Source organism: Solanum lycopersicum, chromosome 8, assembly GCF_036512215.1.
Source record: "Solanum lycopersicum chromosome 8, SLM_r2.1".
Classification (NCBI taxonomy): Eukaryota; Viridiplantae; Streptophyta; class Magnoliopsida; order Solanales; family Solanaceae; genus Solanum; species Solanum lycopersicum.
Window position 1 is genome coordinate 64,357,952 of NC_090807.1, and position 19,844 is coordinate 64,377,795.

Here is a 19,844-nt window from a genome sequence, read left to right on the forward strand (position 1 = left end):
AAATATGGGCTAAATATCCTCTTATCGTCACTATACCGACTGTTCACACTGCGGACCACACGAAGCAAAAAAAAAAAAGGCTATAATTATACTCTTAATATACTATGAGCATTTTTTTTTAAAAAAAAAATATATATACTATGAATATATTAAAGTGGACGAACATTTTATTTTTTCCACAAAAAGTTGCCAATAGTTTAAAGCAAAATTACAGTCAAACTATGAATATGCAGATTGCCAGTATAACTGCCCACCTACTAGTATAAATAGAACACACCTAAAAGCGTTCTTGAAAAACTCAAACCGTCAAACGTGTCCAATCCTTATCTTTTCTTTTTTTCAAGAATTCAATTGGGTATTTGTAAAACAACCCAAGATTGGATTTTTTTTCATTGTGTAAGAATTTTGGTTTTGATCTGAGAGTAAGAGAGATGGAGGGTGTAGATTATTTGGCTGATGAGAGGAAGAAAGCTGGATTTGATGTGGATGAGATGAAGATTGTTTGGGCTGGTTCTCGTCATGATTTTGAACTTACAGATCGTATCTCTAAGCTTGTTGCTAGTGATCCTGTAAATCCCCTTACCCTTTTTTGTTTTTTTTTTTCATCAAGTTTTAGTTTTTCTGTTTGATCCCCTTTTTTTGGATAGTCTTTTTGGGTATGGAGTGGCTGTCGGTAGATATAAATCAGTCCTTTTTGTGATTTTGCTTAGCTTTAGAATTGATGATTTATCGAGGGTCTTTCGAAAACAGAGGATAGGTAGTGATAAGGCCTGTGTACATTGGGTTTGTTGTTGTTTTTGTTGTTGTGAGAACTGATGATTGATTTTTCTTTGTTTTTTTTTTTGGGTGTTTGTTCTTTAATTTTTTTTGTTTTTTGTGACATTGTTTTGGTGAAGATTGAGAGAAATATCCTTCTTATGATCATTAACTGTGTTTAAGGGAAATTTTTTTGATTTTGATAAGTTTAGGAAGCTAGTAATGTGTGTGATTTAGCTGGATATGGTGATGATGAAGAGGAAGTCCTTATTATGATCATAAACTGTGTTTTAAGAGATAAAAAGATTTTTTTTTATTGGAGTTTTTGATGCTTTATTTTCCTATTTTTAATTTTATTTATGGTGATGATGGAGAGAAAGTCCTCCTTATGATCATTAACTGTGTGTAAGGGGAAAAAAATTTGATTTTGATAAGTTTTAGGGAGCCGGTAATGTGTGTAAATTTATTGGATATGGTGATGATGGAGAGGAAGTCCATCTTATGATCATTAATTGTGTTTTAAGATAAGTTTGATTTAGAAAAGTTTTAGGGAGCCAGTAATATGTGTGATTTAACTGATATAAACTGATTTTGATTCTCTTTTATCTGTTTTTTTTTTTGGATTGTTTGATGCTTTATTTTGTTGTTTTTGTTGTACATGGTTATGTGATGATGGAGAGGAAGTTCTCATGATCATTTAACTGTGTTTTAAGAGAGATAAAGGTTTAATTTTGATAAGTTTTAGGCAGCCGATAATGTGTGCGAGTTAACTGATATAAGCTGACCACATTTTGGAATTGAGCTTTCATCAAACATTATTTAATAGGCTAAATTTTTTTGACGTGGAATGAGGAGTCATTGTTTGGTGTGAAAATTACTCTGATGTTCTGAAGAAAGAAAAAGGTAAACACAACTGGTGGAGGTGGATTAGAATCTTTTGGTAGGAACTGGGACAAGTTTTTGATTAATGCTAACATGGATTTGATTTTTAAGATGAATTCGTCAGTAAAAGGTTTTTTCTTTAGTACTCACTCTCACAGCTCCTTGTTTTCCCTTTTTTGTACTGAAATCCATGATCCTTTCTGATGCTGAAAATCTATGGTGCCGGTCAAAGCAATAGTTTTTTTTCGATGTGATCTGAAATAGAGTTTTCATTTTGGTACATCTTAACTGATCATTGGTGTCTGTGAATTGTAATTTAGCTGGTGATCATTTTGGGGTTGAATGTTGATCAAAGACTTTTTACTGGCATAAATTTATTATGACTTGGTTTCAGAAGTAAAATTGAACCGAGCAGGAGGGTGTTATGTTGTTTGATGTGTGTCATTTTTGGGGGTTGAGGGGGAAGTTTTTAGAAGAGGGTATTGTCTTGTGTTGACAATGTTATTTGTTTCTGCGCCTTCTCCATTTTAAATGTCTAATATCTACATACTGTCATTGTGGGATATAGGGCTTCAGTAAGGAGGGAAGAACCATGCTTCCTAGGAAAGAGCTATTCAAGAACACTCTAAGGAAGGCAGCATATGCATGGAAACGGATCATTGAACTTCGTCTATCTCGTATGACTTCATTTTAGTTTTTTAATACTTTTCACAAGTTCTGCCCTAAAAGAGGCATCTAATCGAAGTTCTGTTGTTTGCTGATTGACTTGAATTTCATTTCTGCAGAAGAGGAAGCCACTATGTTAAGGCGTTACGTAGATGAGCCTGCTTTTACTGATCTTCATTGGGTAACCTCTTGTTTTGTGTTTTGCTTTTACATGTGTTAAATTTTGCAATGCTGCTTCCTTTGCATTCATTATTTACATGCATAATGCACATGAAGACTAAAAAACACTAAATTTAGAGTTGGTGCAATAGTCTTATGCCCTTCCCTTTTCGTTGCTTCAAATCCAAGGATTGTCATTCACCTGCCAACATTTTTTTTTTCATTAGGGAATGTTTATACCTGCCATAAAAGGACAGGGCACAGATAAACAGCAGGAAAAGTGGCTGCCGCTGGCTTACAAGATGCAAATAATTGGCTGTTATGCTCAAACTGAACTTGGTCATGGGTCCAATGTGCAAGGCCTTGAGACCACTGCCACATTTGATCCTCAAACAGATGAATTTGTCATTCATAGTCCAACATTGACGTCAAGCAAGGTAAGACTGGTCCACTGCTTTTTTTCCTGTATCCTTTTGCAAAACAATTCTTGATTTTTAGCATCTTGAGGAATGATGCTCAAAATATATGATACTCTATTATGCAAGCTATGCCTCCTGTGATCTTTGGTCTGCTGCTACTTTTTTATCATCCAATATGCTATTTGAAATAAATGTATCATCTCTATTGTCACAGTATTCATCAAGATATAGAGAATTCCCCTGATTCTAGCTTTTTTACATTTTTGAATAGTGGTGGCCTGGTGGATTGGGTAAAGTGTCTACCCATGCTGTTGTGTATGCTCGTCTTATAACAGATGGTAAAGACTATGGGGTTAATGGTAAGTCAATGATTTTATATGTTACAAATTGGTGCAGTGCATGTCACTTTCAGGGAAGATGCTTACGTTTGATTGACTATTCATATTGTAGGTTTTATTGTCCAACTACGGAGCTTGGAGGACCACAAACCTCTTCCAGGTGTTACTGTTGGAGACATTGGAATGAAATTTGGGAACGGAGCATACAATTCCATGGATAATGGGGTGTTAAGCTTTGATCACGTGCGCATTCCAAGAGATCAAATGTTGATGAGGTTTGTGGTTTTCCATTATCGAGTTATATAGCTCTTTCCTTCCTTTTTCCTTTTGAGTGTATGTATGACGGCTCCAAGATACGCCCCTCTTGTTATACACTTTTTAGTTTTTTTTTTTAAATTAAAAAAAGATATTCATAGCCCTCTAGTTTCAGCTTCCTGTGTTTAACTACATAGTCTTGGTAAGGGTTACCTATTAGGAAATTTTGGAATTTCTGGCCTCTTATTATATAAAAAAAAATTACTGTTCAAATGTTACTAGGCTGATCCCATGAGCGAGCCAAGAACCACATCTCTCTCTCTCTCTCTCTCCTGTATCAATAATTTTGATTTCAAGTGTTTGGCTTATTACCATATTATATTAACATGGTAGTTATTATATTTGCTTCCAATATTTCAGGGTTTCTCAAGTTACAAAGGAAGGAAAATATGTTCAGTCTGATATTCCTCGACAACTCCTTTATGGGACCATGGTATATGTACGGCAATCAATTGTAGCAGATGCTTCCCTTGCAATGTCTCGGGCTGTGTGTATTGCAACCAGATACAGTGCCGTTCGTAGACAATTTGGCTCTCAGAATGGTGGACAAGAAACTCAGGTAATCTTGTAAGCAATCTGTCAGTAGTTGAATAAGTTGTCATTTGCTTATGCCTTGCATTTAACTGGTGCAAATAAAAAGGGGCACTTGTATTAAGATTTTCAATTTAATATTGATCTTCCTTTTCCAAAACAAAAGAAAAAAAGAAGGTTCTTTGTGCTTTATGGAACTTGTTTGCTTATTCCCAAGTGAAACCCATACCATACAACTTTCCATATCAGTGCTGCACTTCCGCTAATATTGGCCAGCACAAATCCAACTTCTGTACCAAGGACAATCTCTTGTCTCGTCAATATTTGAGTGGAGAGGGTGAGTTATGATGTCTGCACGTTGGTTAATAAAGGGGGTGGGTGAGTGAAATTACTTGCACTTTTATATTTCCGTTTACTATTGATCCCTTATAAAAATCCCCAATACCCACCTATGTTGGATTAAATGGCATAAAGAGACATTTACCATGACTTTCACAATTGCCTCTTGGGAAACTATGCTAAGGCTGTTTGAAGACATTTTCAAAAGTTTTTAGCAAAAAAAAGGTGATTTCTTGAAAAATCTAACGACAGGGGAAGAGGGAGAATATTATCAATAATCATGTTATTATGTGTTAGAATAGTTAATGAGATTCCTCATAGTACCAGTTTTAAGCTGTACTATGACCTGGAAAATGAACATAAGATTTTTCAGGGGACCTTTTACATGATGACAAACAATTAAAACTATGCATATCTTTTGTCATGCCTCGAGCCTACACCATGGGAGGAACCGGCACCCGATGTCACTGTTGGCTCGACCGTTCCCATAACATGGCATAGCATTGACCATGCATCTAGACATCAGCAGAAATATGATCTGAAAGCATTTGAAGTAAAGAGGGTTAAAACTCAAATGTATTAAGATCATAAATGACTCAAAGGTCAAACAAAGATACATGTCATGAAAACATACAAACTATCTATGAAGCCTCTAACATAACTGAAAACTGTTGCTGGGACAAGGCCCCTGGCATACCTTAAGCTGAACATGCTGTGCTGTAAATAGAGATTATGCCCCAAAAATAAATTGGGGCTCACTAGATAGCTGAATGTAGGAACTTAACGTGTTGCTTGATCGTTTGTCTTAGTACCTGAGTCTGCATTTTTTTAAAATGCAGCGCCCCTGGCAAAAGGGGGGAGTAAATACATATGGAATTGCACAATATTATTATGGAATATGACAGAATGAAACATAATACAGGTACATGGACTGAAAGGATAGCCAAAGAATCATAATAAGCAGGGAAAGAATTAAAAGATTCTCATCATAAAACTGACCTTGAAATTTTCATCTTGCATCACAAATCAGTTCATTGGGGGAAAGTGGAAACACAAGTGAACTTTTGACATAAAACATTCTTTAAGTAACACAATTTAAATGACTCAAGTGCTCATGAAAGTATCTGAGTAAATACAAATAGTAAATACAAATTTTCTGTCCTTGCTCTTTAGAAGCAGAATTTTGATTGACGAATGGTTCAAACCATAGCCCGAAGGTATGAGGTGTTTCATCTGTAGGCTGATGTAAATCATTGCACATGTATTATATTTACCAATACATCTCTCAGCAAAGCCAATTGATCCGCCCCAAAATTTTTGGATATTGCAGACTACTGTAGTGCCTAGGGATCTTATGGCTTAAGTAACTCACATTCAATTAGTCCTATGTGACTCCGAGAAAAGAATTTCTAATGCTGATTGAGCTTGATGAAGTTTTGGCACCTCAATAATACAAAATCTGTTTTCCATGTACTCCATTACTTGGCTCAACATCATAGATTTATGTTTTTCCAAGTCAAGTTAATATTGTCAAGTGACTGCACATCGTCATCGTTTATCAGCTTTAAGAGTTGTGATTAATGCTCCTACTGCATGGCACATGCTTTGTGCAGGTGATTGACTACAAAACTCAGCAAAACAGGCTCTTCCCCTTGTTGGCTTCTGCATATGCCTTCAGATTTGTTGGTGAGTGGCTGAAATGGTTGTACACTGATGTTACCCAAAGACTTGCAGCAAATGATTTCTCAACATTGCCTGAGGCACATGCATGTACCGCAGGATTGAAGTCTTTGACCACCAGTGCCACTGCTGTAAGTTCTGACAACAACTTCGATTGTCCACCGACCTTTACTTTCTTTCCCTTTTACAACCAGTCATTGATGCTATCATCCTTCTCTGGGGCTTTTGGGTTATCATTCTAAGTTTTATGCACGAGTCATCCATATACCTAACAAGATAGATGTAAATTTCTGTAGAAAGTTTAAATTTTATAAAATGCATGCGGAAAGCCTAATCAGAAAAATATATGGCTGTCCACATGATTAAGTTTTGCTTGTCTTAGAGTTTTTGTTTTTACAACTTGTCCCGTTTGGCAGGTTAAGGCTCTGCTATGATTGATGTTTCTGCTACGATGTAGTCTCCTAAACAATCTTCATTTGTATTAGGATAAGAGATTAGCAATTAGGTTTTCTGCAATGGTGGCTTGTACTGCTTATAAATAGTCAAATTTCTTGTCTGACAGAAGAGTTTAATTTGTACCTGCTCTTCTTTAGCTTCAAGAAAGAAATATTACGTTACTCTAAGTGCGGATTTGAATCCAATATCATACCATTTAACATAACATGCTTCTTGTGTGATTGCATTTCATTCCAGGATGGAATTGAAGAATGCCGAAAGTTATGCGGAGGTCATGGTTATCTTTGTAGCAGTGGGCTTCCAGAATTATTTGCCGTTTATGTCCCTGCCTGTACTTACGAAGGAGATAATGTCGTGCTACAGCTACAGGTAAGCTAAATTTTTATATGGAGTTTGACATGCCAGTTCTCAATTTTTCTGTGCCTTCCACTCATCCAAAGGGAAAGATCAAAATTTTGCTAGTTTCCATTTTATTCCAAAATTTTGAAGTTCTTATAAAGTGATGGTGTGGAGTTAGAGATTCCTTTAGCTCAGCTGGTTCCGTAGCGATCATTTAAGCCTGTCAATCATATTTACCTTTTTGGGTGCAGTACCATCAAACTGAACAAATAAGCAAAAACATAAATCCTTTAAGCTTGAGTTTCTCATTGATTTTTAAAAAATAAAATATCCAGCAGTTGTATATTGTTTCTGGTTTTTACGGTTCAATTTAGTCTCTCTTTTTTTTTTTTGTAAAATAAGAGAACAAGCAATGAAGTATAGAGGAATTTCTGGAAAATGTAAAATTCTTATATATAGTACTATCCTGTACTTCTTCCCTCACTTATCATGATCTTTCAGAAGTTATAGATGTTCTATAATTAAGTCAATCAGTGTTTGGAACTAGAATTGTGCAGTCGCTGAACCAAGGTACATTTTGTCACTTTTAAGTACTGAGATCATTTTTGTTACAGAGGAGACTAAGGTAATCATTTTGGAATGGAGGAAGTAGATAAGAAAGTGGATGATAGTCAGTTGATTTTCTTAAAATCAATGGACAAATTTAAATGTTTATAGAATCGGTGGTTGAGCAACCTTTCCTATACTAGATTTTCTTAAAATCAAAGGACAAATTTAAATGTTTATAGAATCGGTGGTTGAGCAACCTTTTCTAAACTAATTTTTGTGAGATTTTGTGGCTTCACAATGGTGATTCTGTTGCTGCTGTTTTGTCTATTTCTCCCAAAAGCAAGTGAACTGCACTAGATGCTCATCTATTTTATGTAGACTTAATGCAGTTTTCTAATCCTAATATAATATTAGATCCCGTTCTCCACTATGAACCATGCGGTGTTTCATGTAGGTTGCAAGGTTTCTTATGAAGACCATTTCACAACTGGGCACTGGAAAGAAGCCAGTAGGTACCGTATCTTATATGGGAAGAATCGAACACTTGATGCAGTGTCGTTCTGATGTGAAACAAGGTAAAGTCCTTGGCTCCTCATAGCTGATCCTTCATTGTCATAGTTACAATTCGTTTGAAAGTACTTATTGTAGTAGCAGCAGTTGCGTTAGGAAAAGGATCCACTTGTGATATTGGTTCGTGTAGTTTCCTTGTTTTTACTTGCATTATGTCAACCATGTGAGAAGGCCTGTTGTTTCACCCTTCAAATATACTCCTGTGTTTTCTAACCTACACAAAGTTAGTTGCTGATTGTGGTTTTCCCATCTTCTGCAGCCGAGGACTGGCTGAAACCTAGTGCAGTATTGGAAGCATTTGAAGCAAGGTCTGCCAGGATGTCTGTTGCCTGCGCTAAGAATCTTAGCAAGTTTGAGAATCAAGAAGAAGGTACTCACTTTGTTTTTGCTGCCTTTCTTTTTCACTTCTGTATTTTTTTTTAATTACTGTCTATGTTAACGTTCCTTCATGAAGTTTCAGCTGCAAATGTTTAATTTAACGATCATTCTGTGCATTTTTCTCGCATCCGAATTTCAATTTCTAATTTTCTTGCTTTGTCCTCCTTTTTTAGGCTTTGCAGAACTAGCAGCTGATTTAGTTGAAGCAGCAGTTGCTCATTGTCAATTAATTGTTGTGTCCAAGTAAGCTTTTTTTACTGCATTCTTTTCTTAGTGAAATGCCAAACAATGTCATGACCATGCGAACACAAAATCACTTTTCATAAGTTCTATAAATATGAACTGTCCAAATAGAAAGATCACATAATTTACTGTGTTGACTATTCGTTCTTCAGCTGTATTTGGTTTAAATGATCATAATGTATTCACTCTGCCTGGCTGAAAATGGTGAATTTTTTTATGACTTTCAATTTGTCTTGTAATGCATGAATTGTATCGCATGAAAGTTTATCAAGATTTGATTGACAATGTTGTGGAATAGGTATATTGAGAAGTTGCAACAAAACATTCCCGGTAAAGGGGTTAAGCAACAGCTGGAGGTGCTTTGTGGCATCTATTCACTGTTCATTCTTCACAAACATCAAGGAGATTTTCTCGGGACTGGCTACATCACCTCAAAGCAGGGGTCGCTTGCTAACGACCAGCTCAGAGCCTTGTATTCCCAGGTTTGTCTCGTGAAACTTATTCTGTCATTCCTTTGTTTCTTGGGTGGAATTGTTTTCACTGATCCAGTTCCTGTTTAATATCAGCTTCGTCCAAATGCTGTATCACTGGTTGATGCATTTAACTATACTGATCACTACCTTGGTTCAATTCTTGGACGTTATGATGGAAACGTGTATCCAAAACTGTATGAGGCTGCATGGAAGGATCCTCTCAACAAATCAGACATAGCAGATGGCTTCCACGAATATATTAGGCCACTACTCAAGCAGCAACTACGAACTGCTAAGCTGTGAAGCGCGAGAGCTGCAGCAAACTGTTGTTCCGTGCTGTGCCAATAAATTAGATTTTGAAATAGCAACATCCTTTATGACTATTAAGTTGTGACTGATAGTATTTTGTTCTGAATAATATTATTGAACTTTTGTAAGGAAAACTGTTATGTATGCTTTGGCTTCTTTTCCTCCCAGAATTATGAACAAGAATAGATTGATTTTTTGCCTCAAAAATGAGTTCCCTGGTATTTGGAGCCTTTTATTTTTAACAAGCATCCTATTTAATCTGTCTGATTTATGATATACTTTCATACTCAAGAGTCTATCATGCAATCTAATAAAAGTTGAAATTAAAGAGTTTCAAAAAAATAAGAAATATATATAGTTTTTGAACAAACTATAAAGGAAAGTAAGATGTGTCCTGGACCACGGTTTGTATTTGGTGCATCTCTTTTGATCTGCCAGCTGGGACGGAGCTAGAAGGTCAGCTTTAGTCCAAACATTATATATTGTTCGTATTGAGAAATTCATTAAAGTATGAACAAAAATGAAATTTAGAATTCAGTTATTTAATATAAATGTCGATATCCTATAATTTAGAACCCATAGAGTTCTACTCGTAGCTCGGTCTCTGTCTACAAGCCCTTAGTAATAGTGCTTGTGCAATGAGTCTCTGCATATTGATGTATTTTAATATGCTAGTTGTTAGTGTTGCTTTGTGTTACAAGTAACTTCGATGGTCACTCAGCTAGATTACTAGCTCAAAAATGGTAATGTTCATTTAAAGAATAAGAAAAAATTACGTAAGAATGCTTGTACAACCACATACTGCAACTATCCAAACGTGAAGCGAATTCAATGAAGCAACAACTGGTACCACATCTAGCTATACATAGCACACATGAAAATATCAAAGTGTTCAATAATCTGAAGCCCCTTCTACTTTTTGTTATAACTGTCCAAGATTGGATTTTGTATTCTATTTCATCCCTGAGAGAGAGAGATGGAGGGTATAGATTACTTGGCTGAAGAAAGGAAGAAAGCTGAGTTCAATGTTGATGAGATGAAAATTGTTTGGGCAGGTTCTCGCCGTGCTTTTGAAGTTTCAGATTATATCTCCAAGCTTGTTGCTGATGATCCTGTAATTCCTTTTCTTCTCCCATTTAAACTTACGTTTTGACCCCTTTTTGTTGGATATTTTTCTTTTTTGGGGTATGGCTGTCAGTGATATTTCTGAATAACGATTCTCTCGAGCTGAGGGTCTATCAGAAACAACCTCTCTACCTCCATAAATGTAGGGGTAAGGTCTGCGTACACTCCAGTCTCCACCTTCCCCACTTATGGGATCACACTGTGTATGTTGTTGCTGGAAATGAATCAGGATTTGTCTCTAATCTTTATCGAGTGTCATCGTGGGATACAGGGTTTCAGTAAGGAGGAAAGAACCATGCTTTCTAGGAAAGAACTATTTAAAGACACTCTAAGGAAGTCAGCATACTCATGGAAACACATCATTGATCTTCAGCTTTCTGGTATGACTTCATTTTAATATTTTTTCAAATGTGTTCTGCCAAAGAGGAGGCATCTAACTGAAGTTTGTCACTGTTTGCTAATTCAATTGAATTGTCATTTCCGTAGAAGAAGAAGCAGAGAAGTTAAGATATTTCGTCGATGAGCCTGCTTTTATTGATTCTCATTTGGTAGTAATTTCTTGTTTGACTACTATTCTTACATATGCCAATTTTAAAGCTGTTACTCATCTGGCACTGTTTTTCGTCATTAGGGAGTGTTTATACCCGCTATAAAAGGACAGGGCAACAAGGAACAACTGAAAAAGTGGTTGCCGTTGGCATACAAGATGCAAATTATTGGCTGCTATGCTCAAACTGAACTTGGACATGGGTCCAATGTTCAAGGCCTTGAAACCACTGCCACATTCGATCCCCAAACAGATGAATTTGTCATTCATAGTCCAACACTGACATCAAGCAAGGTGAAAGTTGTCCAACACTTGCTATATAATACATTGTTATGCAAGATATGTGTCCTATATGACATCTTTGGCCTGCTTCTAGTTTGTTTTTCTGTTCAATGTGCTATTCTGAAAGGTCTTACAACATGCTTTTTTATTAAGAATAAGTGAATTTCCCTGATTGTTGTTACGATGTCAATAGTGGTGGCCTGGTGGATTAGGTAAAGTCTCTACCCATGCGATTGTGTATGCTCGTCTTATAACAGATGGTAAAGATCATGGGATTAACGGTAAGTCAATGATTTTCAGGTCACAAAACGTTGATGCTTGTCAAACTTTCAGGAAAAATGCACTTACATTTTATCGACTATTCATATTTCAGGTTTTATTGTCCAACTACGGAGCTTGGAGGATCACAAACCTCTTCCAGGCATTACTGTCGGAGATATTGGAACAAAATTTGGAAACGGAGCATACAATACCATGGATAATGGGGTGCTAAGATTTGATCACTTGCATATTCCAAGAGATCAAATGCTGATGAGGTTTGTGTTTTTCATTATTCTGGTCCTGGAATTCAACTTTCAGCTTCTCATGATTAACACAATGGGGTATTATATTTGATCCTAAAATTTCAGGGTTGCACAAGTTACTAAGGATGGAAAATATGTCCAATCTGATGTTCCTCGACAACTTCTCTATGTGTCCATGGTACATGTTCGTCAAGCACTTGTAACATATGCTTCTGGTGCTTTGTCTCGGGCTGTTTGTATTGCAACGAGATATAGTGCTGTTCGTAGACAATTTGGTTCTCAAAATGGTGGACAAGAAATTCAGGTAATTTGGTTCTGATCTTTTGTTCCTGCAGCATTCCATTTATAGCATACTCATTGGACAATTTATGCTTTTCCTAGTCTAATAGTGTCTGGTGACTGCACTTAGCCATCAAGTTGTGATTAATGCTCTTACTTCACGCGTTTATGCAGGTGATAGACTACAAAACACAGCAAAGCAGGCTCTTCCCCTTGTTAGCTTCAGCATATGCCTTCAGATTTGTTGGTGAGTGGCTGAAATGGTTTTGCACTGATGTAACTCAAAGACTAAAAGCAAATGATTTCTCAACGTTGCCTGAGTTGCACGCGACTACAGCTGGAATAAAGTCTTTGACAACCACTGCCACTGCTGTGAGTAGTGACAATTTAATTCTCTTGACTTTTGATTTGAATACAATATCGCGCCATCTAAAATAACTAGTGTCTTGCCTGATTACAATTTTTATTCCAGGATGGAATTGAAGAATGCCGAAAGTTGTGTGGAGGTCATGGTTATCTTTGTAGCAGTGGACTTCCAGAATTATATGCCGTTTCTGTCCCTGCCTGTACATTTGAAGGAGATAACGTCGTGCTACTACTTCAGGTAAAAACTAATTTTCATATGAAGTTTGACATCTATACCGTTTCCAAGTGACTCCACTATGAACCATGTCATGTTTCATGTAGGTTGCAAGGTTTCTTCTGAAGACTCTTTCACAGCTGAGCTCCGGAAAGAAGCCAACGGGTACCATAGCTTATATGGGGAAAATTGAACAGTTGATGCAATGCCATTCTGATGTGGAACAAGGTAACTCCTTGAACTTGCATAACATCAACCGCGTAAAAGTAAATCACTAGTTGTGGTTGTTTTCCATCTCCGGCAGCCAAGGACTGGCTCAAACCTAGTGCAATATTGGAAGCATTTGAAGCAAGGGCTGCCAGGATGTCTGTTTCTTGTGCTCAGAGTCTTAGCAAGTTTGATTATCCAGAAGAAGGTACTTCACTGTAAAAGTTTGATTATCGATCGAGTATAACTTAAAGAACTTCCTTGCTTTACCTCCTTTTTCTAGGCTTTCAAGAACTTGCAACTGATTTAGTTGAAGCTGCAGTTGCTCACTGTCAGTTGATTGTTGTCTCCAAGTAAGCTTCGCGATATTATGGAAATTTGATCTCCTATATATATATATGTGTGTGTGTTGAGAACTTTGTTAATTCTTACATGTCTTTCATCTGATTGAAGATTTATCGAAAAGCTGCAACAAGACATTCCAGGGGAAGGTGTTAAGCAACAACTGGTGGTGCTTTGTAGCATCTATGCACTCTTCCTACTTCACAAACATCAAGGAGACTTCCTCGCGACGGGCTACATCACCTCAAAGCAGGGGTTATTTGCTAATGAGCAGCTCAGGGCCTTGTATACTCAGGTTTGTCTCATTGGATTTGTTATCTGTGTTTGCTGTTCATTTGTGTACCCGAAACTGTATGAGGCTGCGTGGAAGGATCCTCTCAACGAATCGGATATACCCGATGGCTTCCATGAATATATCAGGCCACTACTCGAGCAACAATTGCAGACTGCTAGATTGTGAATGAAGAACTGCAGAAAATGGGAGAAGGCGTAGATTTCCCCTTGAACTTGTCCCGAAAAGTCAATTACACGCTTAAACTATTTACAACTATTATAAAGTCGTCATAATTAATTGTTTAAGCGTGTAACTGACATGCTCTTTCCCTATAGTAATATGACAATAAACTAAAGGTTTTTGAAATACAATATCTTGTATTGTGCTGTGCTGTGCTGTGCTGCAGTAGATATTATTTGAATAAGATTATGGAACTCTGGTCACTTTTTTATTTGTCTATTTTGAATCTTATACGCTCCTTAAAAGTAATGATTAATATGAGTACTTTACCAAAAGAATGATATTATTAATAGATATTGTCTTAAATCTATAGAAATAAATTGAAAAATAAGTAGTAGTAGTACTCTTAACAAAAAGGAGGACCATTATGAAGTTGTTTGATCCAAGAATAAGGTGGCTATCAATAAATTTATACCTAAATTAAATATCAATTTTATCCCAAACTTAATAATGAATATTTCAGATATTATTTTGTTCCATTTTTTAGGCATAGGATATATTAGTCCGCTAACCAAACAACCCCTACCTTTCACAAGTTATTGTGGTAAAATTTCAGTAAATGTATTAGAAATGAAATTATTATCCTAACCAAACGACCCCTACCTTTTATTTATTAATAATTATTATAAGTGCTAAGAGTTTGTACTACTTAACTTGATATAAACACTAAATACAGATAGATCTTATTCGTAATAATTATAGATTCGATAGTCATTCTCCATTATTTTTTTTGGTTCTTATATAGTTCCTGGCTCCTATATATATACTTGGGAAAAAAATAGTTTACATGGTAATAAATTAGTAGTTAAAATGTTTGAATGGTGATTAGTCTAATCATGACTTAATATAAAAACCAATAATAATACAACACCATCCATGCACAATCTACATTTTTTTTAATCTTTGTGCTTTGCTCCTGTTCCAAGTTTGTAGCCACAACCACAAAAAAAGTGAAAAATGAAAGATCAGGTAATGAGATTCTTTTTTTTAAAAAAAAAGTCCAAAAGGAACAAAAGCAAAAGACATGATTAAGATTTTAGACTAAACATTTTTAGTAAAAGATTAGGTCAAAATGTCATAATGCTTCAGTAATTTTGATATTCACTATAGATAATTAATGATATTCTCTTAACTCGTGGTTCATGTGGGGAAGATTAATTTGTCGTTTTCTTTTTCTGAATACTTACTGTAACTTAGTTTAAAGATTAAAGAATTATTGCAAAGAAGTCAAATTAAAGAAAATAAGTGTAATGTTGTAAACAAAATTTAATAGTATGATGTCAAACTTAATTAGACGGATGTTAATTTTTCGAAATTATCCCCTTCTAATTTTTTATATATGTAATATATAAAATGTTTTTGAAAAAATAGCGCAAATTTCTATGTTTGAGTTCAAAAATATATATATATTTAATATTAAGAGGCATAGATCGAGAAGATGATTATGAAAATGAAAAAGGTATGATTTGAAGCTTGATTTATTTTTTTGACCTATAAGCTAGTTACTTTTATTCGTAACTTTAAAACGAGAACTTCATAGATTTTGATGGTAATAAATTTTGAATGATGTGTCCCTTCGGGGACATCCGATAAGAAAAATAAATTTTGAAGAAATTTCCAAATAAGCTAAAAATCAAGGCAATAGATAATCCGTCAAGCAAAATTCATATTGATAACTCTGAAAAAAAGGTTATATAAAAATAATTCATTGTTACTGATTCATTCAAGGCATAGACTCTCCATTTCTTTGTCTTATTAACGCAGGTGTTTGACAACGATGAAAGCCGCTGAACTTCAGACTCGAGTGGAGAAAGAGAGCTAGGCCCCCTTAATATAATAACTTGTTTTCAAATTAAACGCTTCGATAAATTGTTTTGTCGATGTGGTAACTAAAATAGTTCTAGTTAAAGCTTCAATCAATCAAAATCACCTAAAACTAGGAATCCAAACATATTGAAGTGTCCAAAAAGCATCTTATAAAGAGCACAAAAGTTTTTTTTTCTTTTTAATAAATAAAATAATTTGTTTTCTTTATTCATAATATATAGTTTTCTTTTTTCAAGCTTTGTTTTCTTTATTGATTACTAAGGTATTGTATCTATGGACTAGGATGAATATGGCCCATATATCCCTAAAATGCTTAAAGGAAATATCACAGTCAAAGGAGAAAGAAATTACAAAAATTAAAATAGATTGAAAATCGAGTAAAAAACCAACAGACAACCTCATTTTTTTTTACTTAAAATCAATGAATTTGAGCAGAGAAACTTGCGAATACAGTTTGAGATATTAAAAAGTTGCAAAGATTTTAAAAAAACTAATAGAAAATCGAAGAACGTCTATCTATTACCTTAAACTAAAAAGGGCAACTTTCACCTATAGCAAACATAAAATTCATATTTATATACTATTGCAAAGATTGCATAATTGCACTTTGTAACAAACATAAAAATATATAATTCGCTAGACATATACAATTGAAGCGAATTGTATAAAACGAGAAAAAGAAAGAGATTTTGGCAGAAAAATAACCTTTGAATGTTCATCAATTTTTTTTAGGAAAAAAATCATTATAAAACTACAGTCCAATGGTTTTTAAAGATATTTTTTAATAGGGAGACACATGTTAAAGGTTTTAAAAACATTTATAACATTTTGTCATTAAAAAAAAAAGAATTTAGAAATATAGATGACAAACTCTGAAAAACATGAGTGATTAAGAAAGGACAAATATTTTATTTTATGTTGATAAAGTTTTAATATAGACTACGAATAATGAATCGAATAAAAAATTACCTACAAAAATAATATGTTTGTGACATCTGCTACGCTAAGTCCATTCTTATACGGTAAAATTATTTCTATGCACTCATGTAACAACAAAATTATCATTGAAGAGCTATTTTATGATTGTAATACCACGTAATTATTATGTCAAATTTCATATAAAATACTAATTAGTTTTATATATGATTATGGTACTTTCGATAAATTTGATATACTTTGGAAAATGATTTTTTTTTAAAAAAAAAAAATAAACTAAAGCATTTTAAGGAAGTGTTTTGAGAGAATTGCCTTTAACAGTAAAAAGTCTGCTAGAGAAGACGCTAAGGTCACCAAATACAATTGAAATAAGATGTATTTTTCCATGTTTGATTAAGATAAATTACTGAATAACTTATATTAAGATAGTAATATTATTTTTATTTCATATAGTAAAAATAAAATAATAATCTCGAGATAACTAATCTCAAAATAACTTATTCTCAATAAACGAGCTCATAAGGTTTATGGGATGAAAAAAGAAAAGAGAAATTGCGTATAATACCAAACATTTAAATCATATAGCTACTATTTAGGGGAATTCTAATTCACAACTATAGTTTCGTACGATCTTGTTATTCGTCTGATTAATATAAATTCAAAAAATTTGTTTGATTCCAATCTGATGATATAAATTCAAAATTTTGTATATACTTACTCTAATTATTTGGATATGATTTATGAGAAATTCCTAATAAATTATCTTGTTTTTACATTACCACGTGAAATATACAAACAAAATTTTAAAGTTCCTCAATATATAATTACAAGATTTGTATATATTTACCCGGTCAGAAATACACATATCATTGTTTGCATAACAAACGAACTATTTTAGATATAAAACATAATTATTAGTCTTATTATATTGTGGATAAGGTAACTTTTGAAACTAAAAAGAAATGTAGTACAAATAAATTAATTTGCTTTTACTTTTTTTTTTCTTTTTTCTTTGGTATTATTCCATCTAAAGTAAAAAAAAAAAAAGATAAATAAAGTGCCAAATGAGTCCAAGAACACAAAAAACACTATAAGAAGAAGCACTATGTATTTTTTCACTCAACTAAAACAAAACTCCCATGGAAGAAAAACATCAATCTCCCATTATTTTCAATAACTATCAAACAATTTCTTCTTCATCTCTAACAAAAAGATCAATATCCTTGAAATCATCGAAACAACAAACCAATCAAAACAAGAAAATCAAATCCAGTACTGAAAAAACCAAGAAAATGGACGATTCAAAACACCCAATTTACCACGGTGTTCGAAAACGAAGCTGGGGAAAATGGGTGTCTGAAATTCGCGAGCCGAGGAAAAAATCAAGGATTTGGCTTGGTACATTTTCTACAGCTGAAATGGCTGCCAGAGCACATGATGTAGCTGCAATTGCCATTAAAGGTCACTTAGCTTTACTCAATTTCCCTGAATTAGCTCATCAATTTCCTATACCATCTTCGAAATGCGCTAAAGATATTCAATCTGCAGCCGCAAAGGCTGCAGCTTTGAATATTTCACCAAGAAATTTTATGGAAAAACAGAGTACAGATGAGTTAATGGAAATGCCCTGTTCTTCTGAAGAAACAGAGTCAGCAGAATCATCTTTGACGAGTAATAGCGAAGACCCTTTTCTTGATTTGCCTGATCTTCTTATGGATCTCACTCAAAAATTTGATAAATTCTGTTACTATAATTCACCGTGGGATTTGGCTGGAGCTGTAAGCTTTTGGCCTCAAGAAGAGCTCTATTCGTGGGATTACAACCATGAAACTGAAACCCCACTCGAAGTTTCACAGCCATAATACTATAATTTTTCGATATTCCAACAATTAAATTTTTTTAAATATTTATTGAAAGCTCAAAATTACTTATAAATAAAAGATGATAAATTAATATGTCGAATTTTTGGCAAGCGAAAGACACAAGTATTAAGAAGGTGTGATATGGAATATGAAATTTTTTTTTCTCGTTAACATATCTAAGTCATGTAACTTTTTAAATGATTTAAATTTTTTCTAATCTTTTTTTTTTATGTAACAAAATAGAATAAATGAGTACGGAATTGACAGTCATCTTTTATGTTATGGTTCATTGTAAATACACTAATGAATAAATTATTTTCTTAACTATTTTTTTCAGTGACCGATAAATAAATATATTGCCAGGGGAATATAATTTAGCTTGCTTCTTTAGGTAATTTTTTTAGGGGAATCCTAATTTATCATTTTATGCACGATGTTTGGCAGGTTTTATATAATATTTTTAGTAGATAAAATATTTTAATTCTTCTGCAAATCAGAGCTTATATTCTCTGGGGAAAAAAAATAAAAAAGAACATATGAATAATTTAATCACTTTTCATTTTCTTTTCTTTTTTCTTTTGCCTTTTTTTAATTAAAAAAAAAACTAATACAGACTCATATTTTGTTCTGTACACTCCTTCCGTTTAAAAAAGAATGACTTAATTTGATTCAGAACGAAGATTAAAAAAAATTTAATCTTGTGATTCTAAATCAAAATTATATCAAATGTACCAAAATGTCTTTTAATTTTGTGGTCTCAAACATGTCACGTGTATAATAAAATTGAAATGTCGCCAAATAAGGAAATGGATCATTCTTTTTTAAACAGACTAAAAAGAAAAATAGAATCATCCTTTTTTTAGACGTAGAAAGTACATATTTATACAACTCATATGAAGGAAAGGCTCGAATAACGATAAAATAATAAATTTATTATATTAATAATTATTTTTTAATAAATATATCGATTTAACAATATACATTAATTAGAAATAAACGAACTAATCGAAAAAAACTTCAACATTTGAAGAATTTAATTATAAACATGGGATTGAATAATATTGAATAAGACTCTCACATGGTAATAATTAATAAAGCTAAGATATATTACTACAATCATAGTTTAGGATACAAAAGGATACATTTCTATATCCCAAAATTAGGGAATGTATTAATTGTTGTTTGTTTACAATAGTGACACATAACATCATTGTCCTTTTCTCTTGGTTTACATTAATAACAAATCGTCACACATAGATTACGATCGAAAAATTTAATTTTTTTTATTCTTAATCAGATATTTTAAGTTTGAGCTTTTGTGCATGAATTTTTTTTTGTTGGATCATAAAGATGAGACTGAATATCACATGAGATAATTTTTTTTAAAATGAATATCAGATAATACTCTAAATTGATA

At 33.7% G+C, this 19,844-nt stretch overlaps 3 protein-coding genes across 3 annotated transcripts; all 3 read left to right on the plus strand.

The window, feature by feature from the left end:
- Nucleotides 1–324: 324 nt before the first annotated feature.
- Acx1A (peroxisomal acyl-CoA oxidase 1A) lies at nucleotides 325–9,542 on the plus strand. The gene is made up of 14 exons (NM_001247269.1): nucleotides 325–569; nucleotides 2,207–2,315; nucleotides 2,424–2,485; nucleotides 2,691–2,900; nucleotides 3,154–3,241; nucleotides 3,333–3,495; nucleotides 3,896–4,094; nucleotides 6,019–6,216; nucleotides 6,779–6,910; nucleotides 7,884–8,004; nucleotides 8,259–8,369; nucleotides 8,551–8,620; nucleotides 8,919–9,102; nucleotides 9,187–9,542. The coding sequence occupies exons 1-14, from the start codon at nucleotides 432–434 to the stop codon at nucleotides 9,394–9,396; spliced, it is 1,995 nt and encodes a 664-aa protein (NP_001234198.1). The 5' UTR covers nucleotides 325–431; the 3' UTR covers nucleotides 9,397–9,542.
- An 803-nt stretch (nucleotides 9,543–10,345) lies between these two features.
- On the plus strand, nucleotides 10,346–13,774 carry Acx1B (peroxisomal acyl-CoA oxidase 1B). Its single transcript, NM_001247729.3, has 13 exons — nucleotides 10,346–10,516; nucleotides 10,799–10,907; nucleotides 11,014–11,075; nucleotides 11,159–11,368; nucleotides 11,550–11,637; nucleotides 11,730–11,892; nucleotides 11,986–12,184; nucleotides 12,334–12,531; nucleotides 12,632–12,763; nucleotides 12,847–12,967; nucleotides 13,044–13,154; nucleotides 13,230–13,299; nucleotides 13,400–13,774. Exons 1-13 carry the CDS (start codon nucleotides 10,379–10,381, stop codon nucleotides 13,746–13,748), a joined length of 1,950 nt encoding a protein of 649 aa, NP_001234658.2. The 5' UTR covers nucleotides 10,346–10,378; the 3' UTR covers nucleotides 13,749–13,774.
- A 236-nt stretch (nucleotides 13,775–14,010) lies between these two features.
- Nucleotides 14,011–18,995, plus strand: LOC138338084 (ethylene-responsive transcription factor ERF038-like). Its single transcript, XM_069288602.1, has one exon. The coding sequence runs from the start codon at nucleotides 17,705–17,707 to the stop codon at nucleotides 18,425–18,427; it is 723 nt and encodes a 240-aa protein (XP_069144703.1). The 5' UTR covers nucleotides 14,011–17,704; the 3' UTR covers nucleotides 18,428–18,995.
- Nucleotides 18,996–19,844: the final 849 nt, after the last annotated feature.